Source organism: Sphaerodactylus townsendi, linkage group LG04, assembly GCF_021028975.2.
Source record: "Sphaerodactylus townsendi isolate TG3544 linkage group LG04, MPM_Stown_v2.3, whole genome shotgun sequence".
Lineage (NCBI taxonomy): Eukaryota > Metazoa > Chordata > Lepidosauria > Squamata > Sphaerodactylidae > Sphaerodactylus > Sphaerodactylus townsendi.
In genome coordinates, this window is record NC_059428.1 from 25455870 (window position 1) to 25469365 (window position 13496).

General features: G+C 42.1%; 1 protein-coding gene across 1 annotated transcript in view; it reads right to left on the minus strand.

The window, feature by feature from the left end:
- GUCY1A2 (guanylate cyclase 1 soluble subunit alpha 2) overlaps window positions 1–13496 on the minus strand; it is a 201113-nt gene that overhangs the window by 89690 nt on the left and 97927 nt on the right. Inside the window, exon 5 of the mRNA XM_048494034.1 lies at window positions 11707–12192. Coding sequence (XP_048349991.1) covers window positions 11707–12192 — 486 coding nt within the window. The remainder of the gene's footprint in view (window positions 1–11706; window positions 12193–13496) is intronic.

Below are 13496 nucleotides of genomic sequence, written 5' to 3' on the forward strand. Positions count from 1 at the left end.
GGATGATTGAACGCTGCAGCGTTTGGGACTCTTTAGTTTCAAGAGGAGACGTCTGGGGGGGGGATTTTTTTAAAATTTATTATTAGTTTTATATACCGCCCTCCCCCTGAGGGCTCAGGGCGGTTCACAACATGATTGTGGGATATGACTGAAGTCTATAAAACTATGCATGGCGTAGAAAATGTTGACAGAGAGAAATTTTTCTCTCTTTCTCACAATACTAGAACCAGGGGGCATTCATTGAAAATGCTGGGGGGAAGAATTAGGACTAATAAAAGGAAACACTTCTTCACGCAACGTGTGATTGGTGTTTGGAATATGCTGCCACAGGAGGTGGTGATGGCCACTAACCTGGATAGCTTTAAAAAGGGCTTGGACAGATTTATGGAGAGAAGTCGATCTATGGCTACCAATCTTGATCCTCCTTGATCTCAAATTGCAAATGCCCTAGCAGACCAGGTGCTCAGGAGCAGCAGCAGCAGCAGCAGGCCATTGCTTTCACATCCTGCACATGAGCTCCCAAAGGCACCTGGTGGGCCACTGCGAGTAGCAGAGTGCTGGACTAGATGGACTCTGCTCTGATCCAGCAGGCTAGTTCTTATGTTCTTATGTTCTTCTTATGCTTTCTCAGTGAAGAGAAAGGGGAAGTTGGACCTTAGGAGGTTTTAGAAACATGGAGATTCTCTGAGTTGCAGAACAGTGAGTTCGGGGGTGAGGGTGGGGGTATGTGTGCGCAACCAAGAAACTGATAATTTACATTCCAATTCCCCAAAAAGAGATGTCAAAGATTGCAACAGCTGTTAGACCATTGCATTAATTTTTCACAGGACTAAAGTGATGCTCAAAATCATACTATTCCCTTGTATGAAAAGAGAAATGCCCGATGTCCAAGCTGAATTAAGAAAAAGAAGTGATCATATTGCAAATTAATGTTGTTTACTAAAACATGTGAGAGAATTTCAGGGGAAAATCAACTTGTGTTTCATAGATAGCAGCTGTGTGGATCATGAAAAGCTGTCGCTGTTTTAAAAGAAAAGGGTGTGTCACGACATCTGATCGTTTTGATGGGCAACCTGTACTCTGGACAAAAGGCTGCTGCGAGAATAGAAAACGAAGGAAGAGGATGGTTTCCAATTGTCAAAGGCGTTAGACAAAGGTGTATTTTATCTCCCCATCTCTTCAACCTGTAGCGGAACATTTCATAAGGAAAGCAAAATTTGATTTAAATGAACACCGAGTGAAAATTGGGGAGAGGAACATTAACAATGAGACACTGCAGAAAAGACTTGAAATGACTACTGCTGAAAGTAAAAAGAGAAAGTGGCGAAGCTGAACTTTAAGAAGATAAAAGTAACACCTACTGCAGAATTACTCAGCTTTAAGGCGGACGATGAGGAAATTGAAATTGTCCAAGACTTTCTATTCCTTGTCTCTGTCATCAACCAAAAGGGAGACTGCTACCAAGAAATCAGGAAGATATCGAGATTGGGAAGGGCAGCAATGAAGAAGCTAGAATTTTTTTTAAGGATATGTCGCAGCAGCCAAGATCAAGTTAATTCATGCCATAGTATTGCCTATTACTATGTATGGGTATGAAAGTTGGTTAATGAAGCGAACTGATAGGAAGAAAGCAGATTCCTTCGAAATGTCGTGCTATGAGTAACATGAAATGCCCAAAAAGTGGGTTCTAGATCAAATCAAGCCTGAACTGAAAAAGACAATAATCCTTAGAAAAATTGATGGCAGCAAGAAAGGAGTGACCATGATTTAACACAGCCCCCATTGCTGCTGGGGAAGGGACAGCCTCCTGCGGCGCCTGCTGCCTTCCCCAGGGCCTCGTGAGACCTCATCTGGTTCGTGAGGCCCCTTCCCACGTGCCACGCATGACTGGTGGGCTGCGGACGCCACTCAATGACATCAGGGATGGGACGCTCTGACGTCACAGGGAGGAGGCAGGGCAGCCTATATAAGGCCAGGCCCAGCTTTGCTCCCTACCATTTCGTCAGAGCCAGTCTCATTCCCCGCCCACCTCGCCCTTGTTTTTATTATTGTTAATGCATGTTCTATTGTCATAGCTGATTGGCAGGTTGCGCATGGGGGACTGATCTATAGGTGGGGGACAGAGGGTGATACCCACTTTGATGGAACCTCCTTAAGAGGTTTGGGGTGGAGCAAGCCAACGTGTTTGCGTGCCCAGACATGGGCTTATATGGCTTCAGGAACCGTCCATCTGTAATCTCTCATGGCTGCTCCAAAGTGTGCTAATTTTCCTCAGCAAATGGGCTGGAGGAAAATGTAGGTTGCTGGGAGACAGCCCTTGGGCTGCCCAGCACTCAGATCAGACCCCCATGCTGCGCCTTATGCTTCTGTTAACTTTGTTCCAATATGTTAATAAATGGCTATGGCCAACCATTTTGACCATAAAACCAGGTTTAAGTTTTATTAATGGAGGGGTTTACAGGTGGGAGGATCTTCAGTTACTTCTCTCAGGTGGCAAAAAAAAGGAAAACCCAATGTGAGATGGATTGACTCTCTGAAGGAATCCACAGCTCTCAATGTGGCTCAGAAGTGACATATGTAGCTCTTGGAGTCACTAGAAGCTCTACAGCAAAATCATAGAGTTTCTGGTGATTCCTAATGGTACCCTATGTCACTTCCTCTTCTTTAATTAAAAAGTGATGCAGCCTCACAATCAATTCTGACATTTAATAAATCTGGTTGCTACCAGTTAGAGCAGGCACCCCCATCAGGGAAATGGTACATTGTGGCAATAGGCATCCTATCCTCTCTTTCCTGGGTTCTCCACTCCCCAAGCCCTGAAAATTATTTCATTGAAAGTTTGTTGAGAATTTTGCTGATTAGTTATATATTTCTACCATCCTTTGTCTTGCAAACAAAATAACTTCCTGGCACAAGGGTCAGCCAATCAGCACAGAGCACAAGCATACTCTCAAAAGGCTTTCTTGTCTACACAGTGGCTAGCCAAGCAGAGCTGTGCATATCTATCTTTTTCTCAAAGAGAATAAAAAAGATTCCTTCTCAGCCCAAATCTGAGCAGAAGAGAATGCACGGATTCCAGTGATCATACTTCCAAAGCAAGGTCGTCACTGTATTTCTGTACATTCAGTTAAAGTCAAAATGAATTCAGAATGAATGATTGAGGAGAAAACTCCAAGAATGTAAAATAATACCTAACATTCAACTCAGCTCAGACTAGGAAGCAAGAAGGTACATTCAACCTGACCCTCAATTCCCCTTCCTATTACATTTCTGAATTAAATTTTCCTTAGTGCCGCATCTCTTGCTGTTTCCGTCTCTGTACTAGCCTCGAGATATATCTTCAGGTACTGTAACAATGCTATGCTTGCTTGTGAGTCTCCTTTTGAAAATGAGCCATCTGAATTGCTCCCAACTTGCAGAAAAAACATTCCCAAGGGAATGGGAAGAGATTCCAAGAGGTAATTCGTCCATCTGCTCCATCCATGTTCTTCTAAAGCCCGTCTCTCCAGCAAAACCTAGTCTCTTCCCCAAGAGCCTAATTACGCTGCAATTGTTCCCACCAAACCTCAGGGCATTTTTAAAGGAAGAACTGAATGATCCTTCATGTTGGCAAACTCAGGAAGGATCTTATTCTGACTTGGTTCTACAGTTTCTGCTTAGCAGTCAGGGCAGAAAGCTCCAGAGAATCCAGGATAAAGAGAAACTCTGATGAGAACTATGTAGTGAGCCCCATACAGCAAGGAAACACAGAGAAACAACCACTTCTTGCTAAGTACCCTGTCTACCTGATAGTAAAATGACATTTTGTCATTTCCCCCCCCCCACCTGAAAATAAAATAAATGTATACACACATGCACACCTGGGAACAATCTGCATCAAAGTGAACAGAAGATTGCTGTGCAAACTTCACGATATTTGAGCAGAAATAATTTTAATGGAACACTCTGAAACTACATGTTACATGGGAGACCCAATCTCCTGACATATTTTCAATTTTGAAAAGCATCTGTGGGGAAGGAGGGGTGGTGAACCCCCGCCTGATGCAAATTTCTGACAGACGTGCCGAGATAGGGGAAGCTCATCAGCCACAGAAGGGGAAAAAGTTGTTCACCAGAATTGCCCTTGCGATTGCTCTAAAACTAGGACAATTTACTTAAAGAAAACAACTAGCATTCTCAGTCCACGCTTTCCTAGAAACAAACCCCACTGATTAAAATGGGCCTAATTCTGAGTAGATACGCTAAAGATAGTTCCTTCACTTAGAAGAATAGTAGTCCAGCTGAAATCAGTAGGTTTGGGATTAGCGTGCACAGGATTGGGTGGAATGGCACAGAAGCCATGTCAATTTCATTTCAACCATAAGAAAGGTTCAACTTGACAGTTTTGGCATTCTGGCACGTGCAAAATAGAAGCTTTTCGGATCATGTCTGCTGCATTTTCCGGGTTTCTGACAGCAGAAGATTTGCCCCTCCCTCAAGCCTGTTTACTTAGTATTAATTCCATCTGTCTCTTGCTTATCCTCTACCCAGTTTGGGGCAGGATCCAAAGCATTATCCTGCTATACGCTAAAAACAACCCCGTGAGGAGTGATTTGTCATCCAGTGACTAACAATTTGAATTGAGGTTTCTCAGGACAAATCTAAAACGTCTGATTTTGTAGCTGGAAAGTTTGCAATTTGTGCTGGGTAATTTTTTTTCCCACCAAAACATGTTAATGGAGCAAATAGTTGTCTTTTTGAAAGCCACTCTTTCTCTGGACTTTTGTCTGCTTTTACACTGTTTTTTGCCCTTTGCTGATGTTTCTCATTCCTGGATTAATCATATGGATGTTCCCATCAAATTATGCATCATGCAGAGAACAAGATGATCTTCCTCACAATCAAATTGGGCTATGGGATGATACCAACTAGAGCAATTTAAACGAATAAATGAACAGTTTTCTAAAGAGTGCTGAAGAAAAACTGTCCAGAAGAGGATGTGTTTTTCAACCTTACAAAGAATATAAAATACACACATATTCACACAACTCAATCTGCAAATAATTTCAGCTCTTGTGTGAAGTCACATTATATTCCAGAATGTTGCTATGGAACTGGGGTTATAATTTTTAAGTCCTCTAATAGCAATGGGTTAAGCATGTAATGCTCTGCTTGTCAGCACAGACATTATCACCGTGTTTCTTATTTTTTTTAAAATAGTATGGATTGTAATTCATAAATGGCTTTCCCACCCCTTTGTTATCACGCAAACCATCTCTTTTGTGATCATCTAATATCTCTATAGCAACCACACCATTTACTTGCATAGGAAAGTAACATCATGGAAGTGTATTTTTAGATGCCTTTTAAATGTGTAATTTGCCAGTGGGAAACCAAAAGGCGAACCACCTCCATCCCATTGAGTGCTTCAAGGCCAGAATCCGAACATGTCTGCTCATTTAACCTTTGTTTCAGGCACACATGTATACACGCATTTGGCTGAACACAATTTTGTTTTCCAAAACTCACTATTCCTTGGATCATTGCTGGACTCTAGCCATAGTTATTTGAAATACTATCTGAAAGGTACACTGATGTCCAAAACGTTGCTCCTAAAACCAAAGTGCATTTTCTATAAAGATATCATACCTATTGGCTTTAGAGGAAAGCTTTTCAGATGAAAATTATTTACTTGAGGTTATGGTCTCCTTTGTCAGTTTTTAATGACTTTATCGACACATATCTGACCTAAACAGATACTCAAGGCTGCTAATTTGTTTCTTTTGTATTGTGAAAGTGTCAGAAGACATCGATAAGCAACATGCAGTTCTATTATCCGTAGAAGGGAACTTTGACTCTAAAAATATATAGTCTAAAAATCTTGTTTGGTCTCGAATGTACCACTCGAATCTACTGTCAAAACCATGATTTTGTGCATTAGTGACATGATATTTTGATACAAGGGCATTTATGTCAAAATGTATTTTTTATTTTCAAATGGATGGGGAAGCAGAGCTAGTTAGGCACTAGGATCCAGGCAGAGCATTCTACAACAAAGGAGGTCCGGCATGCTTTGTTCTGTGGCAGAGGAATATACAATCTATGTGAAATAGAATATAACACTGCTGCAAGGAATATTGTGTTATCTGCTGCCTATTTCCTGGCATCTATTTGTGTATATACTTCACTCATATAATCAAACCACCAATCTTTATTTGCAGCAAACCGTTTGTATAGGTGCAGGGGTGTGTGGCTACACAGATAGATATTTGATGGCAGTTTGTCTACACAGGATGAGCGGGTATCTATCTACATGCTAGGCAACTTACAGTGTAATCCTAAAGGGAGCTGATCCAATCTAAGCCCATTAATTTCCAGGGATTTAGGGTGGAATAACTCAGCATAGGATTGCGCTGTAAGTATGCTGGCTCACAGCTGAAGGGATAAGATTAAAAATACAGCAGCAAACATTTCTGAGGTTACTGTTAGTGCTGAACAATGAACTCTTCATCGCCCAAGAGAAATCAGACTTATAATTTCTTAACAGAGCTGCCAACTACCTCGAGAAAAAAATGTCCTGCCCCTCTAGAGGCAAAGGCAGTCCCCTGTGTAAACACCAGGTCATTACTGACCCATGGGGTGACATCACACAGCTTTTACTAGGCAGACTATGTTCATGAGGTGGCCTTCCCCAATCATCTATACTTTACTCCCAGGTACCTGGGTACTTATTTTATCAACCTTGAGCCGGCTACCTGAAGCTGACTTCCCGCAGGATTGAACTCAAGTTGTGAACAGAAGCTTGAAGCATTGCAACTTACCACTTTGTGCTACAGCCAGTTCTACTGCCACTGTTGTTCTACTTAAGACTTAATAGGATGTTATATACCAGATGATTTTTTTTTATCTCAATGCTATGAAAGTTTCAGTTGTCCGTTCTACATATTAAGCCTCTGATAAAGGGGCAGGACTTTTTTTTAGCAACTACACCCTTGCCCCCAATGGACTCAGGGTAGCATACATATATAGATGACAGGACCACTTGGCTTTCTTGTGACAGCAAAGAAAAAAATCAGCACAATAGACCTCCTTATACACCCATTTTAACCCTTTGTTTAACTTAGAAACATGTTATATTGTTCAGTTAAGTGAAATAAAAAGAATCCGGATTCCTAGAAAGGCTTTTCCTCCTTAATGACCAGTGATTTCCTTCCCTTTCTTTCTCCAACACACATATCTCTGTGTAATTTCCTCATAGTTTGCACATATTCTTTCCTTCTTAATTTAGTACTGCTTCTAATATTCTTTAGATGTGTTGGGGAATCCATTCTACTAGTTTTAATGTTTTGCTCAAATGCAGCATAAAAATTAGATAAAAGCCTGAAGAAATGCAGAACTATATTGAAACTAAGGCATGATGGATGGAACTTACTGGTTTTCACCAATAATGTTGTCCAGCCAGGTTAGCATTGATAAATGTCATCCTTATTGGAGAAGAAATGTCAGTAGCCTTCCCTTCCCAAGGCAGCCACTAGAAGCCTGGGTACACAGTTCAAGAAACTTCATGCATAAATATGGATTGATGAGTCTGTGAGAAATTAGAAGGAACATGAGGCCCGAGAACAATGTTACAGAAGGCAATTCCCCCTCACTGCAGACAAGGGATGAAAAATTCTTGGACTTTTTTAATGTGGCATCCAAATTATGGTCCTTGGAGGCTAGAAATATGTGTGTGTCAAGGTCTGGGAAGATTTTTGGTACTGCCCATTGCCCTGCTGAGATAGACACTGGAAGTCAATATTCTAATTTTTAAAAATTATCTCCAGTGGTTTATCACATATTTTCTCCAAGGAGTTCAGGGAATGGCTTTTAATGTTGGGTTTTAATTAATATATTTGAATGCTTTTTATTGTTTTTATTTTGTATGCCACCTTGAGTAGGTTCCTGGTGAGTCGGCACAAACCTTTCTAAATAAATAAATAAATAATAATAGATACATGCTTCTTGTCTCCTATACTTTATCCCTACATCCACTTTGTAAGGTAGGTTAGGCTGAATACTCATATATCATGTAGTACTCATCCTTCTGACTGCTATATATATATATATATATATATCTACCTGTTACATATATATATATATGGATGAAGATGTAACAGGTATATATATAGGATGTAACAGGATGAAGGTGTGTGTGTATGTGTGTGTGTGTGTGTGTGTGTGTGTGTGTATAATTTTTATGCTGCATTTGAGCAAAACATTAAAACTAGTAGAATATATATACACCTGTTACATCTTCATCCTGGCTTTTCCAACAAAGATCTCAGGGCAGTACACATAATTATTTTATCTCTTTTTTTCCCTTACAGTAGTTCTGAGGAAGATAAGATTGAGAGGGCATCTTGTCTAAGTGCAAATTTAAACCCAGTTTTTCTTGTTCCTAATACAACATACTATACCACACTGGCTCTGAAAGACAAAGCAACAGCTGCACTATTCACCCTGGCACTTTGTTTAGTATAATATGATATTTATACTACAACTATTTAATATGTGCAACAGTTTGCTTGTCTTATTTGCTGTCTCGTTACAGTTCTGCACTGGACTTGACCCATTTTAGCCTAATGTTATATCAGCAGTGGCGTAGTGGCAAAGAGCAGTGGCTAAGAGCAGGTGCGCTCTGATCTGGAGGAACTGGGTTTGATTCCCAGCTCTGCCGCTTGAGTTGTGGAGGCTTCTGGGGAATTCAGATTAGCCTGTACACTCCCACACATGCCAGCTGGGTGACCTTGGGCTAGTCACAGCTTTTCAGAGCTCTCTCAGCCCCACCTACCTCACAGGGTGTTTGTTGTGATGGGGGAAGGGCAAGGAGATTGTAAGCCCCTTTGAGTCTCCTACAGGAGAGAAAGGGGGGATATAAATCCAAACTCTTCTTCTTCATTCACTGCTTTGAACGTTTTTATTTGCTGCTCTGTATTGTTCATTTTGTTTTCTTTTGTGATATCTTAGATAAGATATTGCAACTGCTTTCATGTTTTTACCTCACCAGCTGCTTTGACATTTGTTGATGGAAAGCACGGCTGAAAAAGCAACACGTATAAATGAACAAAGAGGCCCACACGCGACATGACCAGTACTCCACCTATAGCTCCTCTCAGTCCAAATCTCCCAATTTCTTTTCTCTGTGCCTCTAAAACTGGCGGCAATTCTCTGAAATCCTCAGCATTCAGCCAGCCCTGTGGGCTTAAAGCTGCCAAAGGAGCATGTTCACTTCATGCTTAAGATGGCGCTCATCAGGCAGCTTTTTAAAAACATTCCTGAGGAGAAAAGATACACGAAAACAAAAAAAGCTAAAGGCAGCTCTGCAGCAAAAAAGATTTGTTGCGCTCCAGTGCTTTCTGCGTACCATACAGAGATGCCAAAAGTAATCTCATGAAAAGGCCCAAGTTCACACTGCATGGTGGAACCAGATCAGCCCAACAGCAGCCTCAACACTAGCTGGAAAGCGACCTCATTTAGGAGGCCCTATGGCTACGGCATATGCCAATCCTATTGTTTCGGCGCCAAATCCTTGTTTTCAATTTAGCTTCTTCTGTCGGTGAATTCACCTTTGCATCATTTTCTGTTTCTTCATATCAGACGTTCCCCATAAAATGTGCATTTTCTTCAATATTGTTTCTGCCTCAACTGTACACAAAACGTGAAACAAAGGAAGAAAATGTGGAGCGCAGAAAGCTTGGCACTGACAAGTTAATAAAACGAAACAAAAAGGGCCGACCTGCACATCAGCAATCTCATCCTGCACAAGAAGAACCACTGTGCTGAGTTGCTTTCCAGTTTCAATTTAAAGAACATAAAAAGAGCCCTGAAGGATCAGACCACTGGTCCAGCTAGTCCAGCATCCTACCTCACATAATGGCCAGCCAATTCCTCCAGAGGTCCAGCAACTGGGCATAGAGGCCAAGGCCTTCTCCTGAGGTTGTCTCTTTGCACTGTTATCTAGAGGTTTACTGCCAGTGGATATGAAGGTTCCCCTAGATTTCTGTGAGTTCAAGGAGAGTGGGTGATTTTCACCTCCTCCTCCTACGGCAACCCAAAATGACCCATGAAATGCTGCTCCTGGACGATGGGAGGCCCCCAGCAATAATTTGGGGGAAATCAGAGGTCTTCTGCAAAAGGGGACGTTTGGTGAAAATTGTTCCTTCTCCTCAAATTTATGAAAATATAGCGGAGGGGGGAGCCACTAAATCTTCAATAGCAAAAAATGATAATGGATTTCTGTGAACTGCTGAGACACATATCAGCAAGCAACGAGAACGTGTGATTGGTGTCTGGAATATGATGCCACAGGAGGTGGTGATGGCCACTAACCTGGATAGCTTTAAAAAGGGCTTGGACAGATTGATGGAGAAGTCAATCTATGGCTACCAATCATGATCCTCTTTGATCTGAGATTGCAAATTCCTTAGCATACCAGGTGCTCGGGAGCACCACCAGCAGCAGAAGGCCATTGCTTTCGCAGTCTGCCTGTGAGCTCCCAAAGGCAACTGGTGGGCCACTGCGAGTAGAAGAGCTGGGCTAGATGGACTCTGGTCTGATCCAGCAGGCTCTTTATTATGTTCTTATGTTCTTATGAGAACAAGGAGTCAAAAATAGAAAAGTGCTTCTACAATTGGATCTATGAATGATCTAGTCACCAAATGTATACTTTTCTCGGACAAAGATCACTCTCACACCAGCCCTATGAAAGTTTATTTCAAAGTGAGCACTATTCAATCAAGTTTACTGCCAAGCAAACATGTATCGCTCAATGCTGACTTTTGAGAAGGGCACATCATAGACCTATGTCATCATACAGTTCTATTCCATCTCCCTTCTAGTACTAAGTAGCAATCTCAGCACCTTTAGTCCTAATGTGAATATGCCACAATTCTCTCCAAGAATCAGTTTTATGGCAACCACACTATACCCAAGGGTTCACAGTTTCCCATATAAGAAACCATTTATTTTTAAAAAAATTAATAACTTTACTATATATTCGGGACCGCATCACCCCATATGTCCCTACTCGGCCTCTGCGTTCAGCAGAGGCCAATTTGCTGGTGGTCCCCGGCCCCTCAATGATGCAGCTGGCCTCCACACGGGCCAGGACTTTCACAGCGCTGGCCCCAGCCTGGTGGAACACCCTCCCACCAACTGTCCGGGCCCTGCGGGACCTTGGTGAGTTCTGCAGGGCCTGTAAGACTGTGTTGTTCCACCGGGCCTTTGGAGTGTCCAGCCGCTGATATGGTGCCCCCCCCCCACTGCTCCTGCTTTGGCACTGGTACAACAGAGCTCCCTCATATTGAGGTGGCCTGCCGTCACACCCTATCTTGGGGTGAGTTTTTAGAATTGAGCCTGGGACGCCTCTTGTTTCAATTTGCTAATTGTTGTAGCTTACGCTGTTTTACACATGTATTTTAAGATGTTTTATGTGACGGAGCCTAATGTTTGGATTTTACTGGATTTGCTCCTTTTTATTGTTTATATATTATAGTTGTTCACCGCCCGGAGCCCTTTGGGGATCGGGCGGTATAGAAATTGAATTAATAATAATAATAATAATAATAATAATAATAATAATAATAATAATAATAATAATAATAATAATAATAATAATAATAATAATAATAATATATTGACATCTGCAAAGTTTTAAAAGGGTGAGTGGGAGATGAAGTGAGTTACCTTATAGATATCAAGGAATCCACACTGGTGGTCAAATCGCGTGTAGAGCTCATTGAGCATGCTGATCACCTGCATGGGAGTACACTGAGCACAGACAGCTGTGAAACCAACAATGTCCGAGAAGAGCATGGTCACGTCGTCAAACTTCCTGGCCTGAACCTGATGCCCTTGCCACAGCTGCTGAGCCACTTCTTCTGGAAAGATGGAAATGAGGAGGTCCACTGTTTTCTTCTTCTCCTCTTCCAGAGCCTGGTGCGTCCGTTCTAATGTAGCCTTCAGTTTGTCCATCCGCTTCTTTAAGCCATCCTGAGCCTTTGCTTGCTCCCCAACAAGGATGACATCACGGGTAGCATCATGAATCGGTATGTCGGAAAGATGGAGTCCTCGGCCCATCAGTTCGTCCAGCTTGTCCACACAAGGGGAACCCAGAAACAAAATGGAGTTGGATTCTGGGACGTGAATCATTTGCCCTTTGATTTCCATCACCTGCAAAACAAAGAAATGGAATCAAAATATATCCCAATAACAATATCAACAGAAGAATTTCAAGGTAAACTCTCATACTTGTTAAAAAGCTGTTTTTAGCAATGTTCTGTGGGGGTTTTTAAGTAACAATATTGTTGCATAAGATTTGGGACAGCTCCCCCCAAAGGTGATGACATTCAGTACCAATATATACCACCACAACCCAAAAAAAAAGAAAGAAAAAGAAAAACAGAAAAAAGAGAAAGAATAAGAAATTCCTGGCGACATTCATCTGTTTTCACAGATTCACTCTTTCTCATTAACATTAGGTAATAAATATCAGGATCACCTCGTTCGTCCATTTCAATGCATTCTTTCACCCTAAAGGACAACTTCTCTTTAGACTCCTGCATATGTCTCTTCGCCAGTTTATACTCTGAACTGCATCTCCTCTGCCTTGCAAAAAGTTGCCTTCCCCAACCTGAACCCTTGCCTGGGAGGCACATTCTATAGGGCTTTGCTCTACCAAGGGCGGTGTGGAGGTCTCTCTGTAGCCTGGTGTACTGGACAGACCCAAACACTGACTGAATGTGCATGGAGGGAGCAGGCTGGACCTGAACCCTCTCCCTCAGGAATACCTGGTTGTCTGTAGAAGAAGCTGCACATAGGAAGTGGCCATGCAAACTCTCCCTTCTCATGATCAGTGACATGCCAAAACCAGCCCTTCTGGTCACAGTGACGCAGACTTCGCACAGTCATTTCTGCACAGTTTTCCGCTGCAGACCTCCAGGCCAGGAGTTAGAAACCAATGCACTTGCTCCTGCTCTCCCGCCTGCAACATTCAGTAAGCACATGGGGTTGTTGGGCTAGTGATGTGCCAGCATCTGGGTCTTACAATCTTGTGGCAGCTGTTTTTGCCTTTTAGAGGAGAGAAATGCTGCTAGATTAAATCAAGTATGGCCCTTTAAGCAAACATAGCAAATGTGGTTCAGGACAATGACTGGGCTCCTCCTCCCAGGGTGTAAAAGGCAGCCTTGCCTGCAAGGAGAGAAAGTTTGTTCATTCCCTCTGACAGCATTCCATGATGGTTCAATAATATGCGCTCCATCAAAAGAAGGATAATATGTGAATAAGTATTGAGTGAAAGTAAGTACAGTGGTAAGATTCTAGGAGCAGATGTCAATAGAATCAGGCTCATACTATGAAAGGTCATCCCGCTGACAGAAAAAAGGGTCATGAACATAATGACCTACAGCTGAGGAAAATGTCCTGTCCCTTTATTAAGTGTTTACTATACAGAAATGGGCAGCTGAAACTTGTCATGG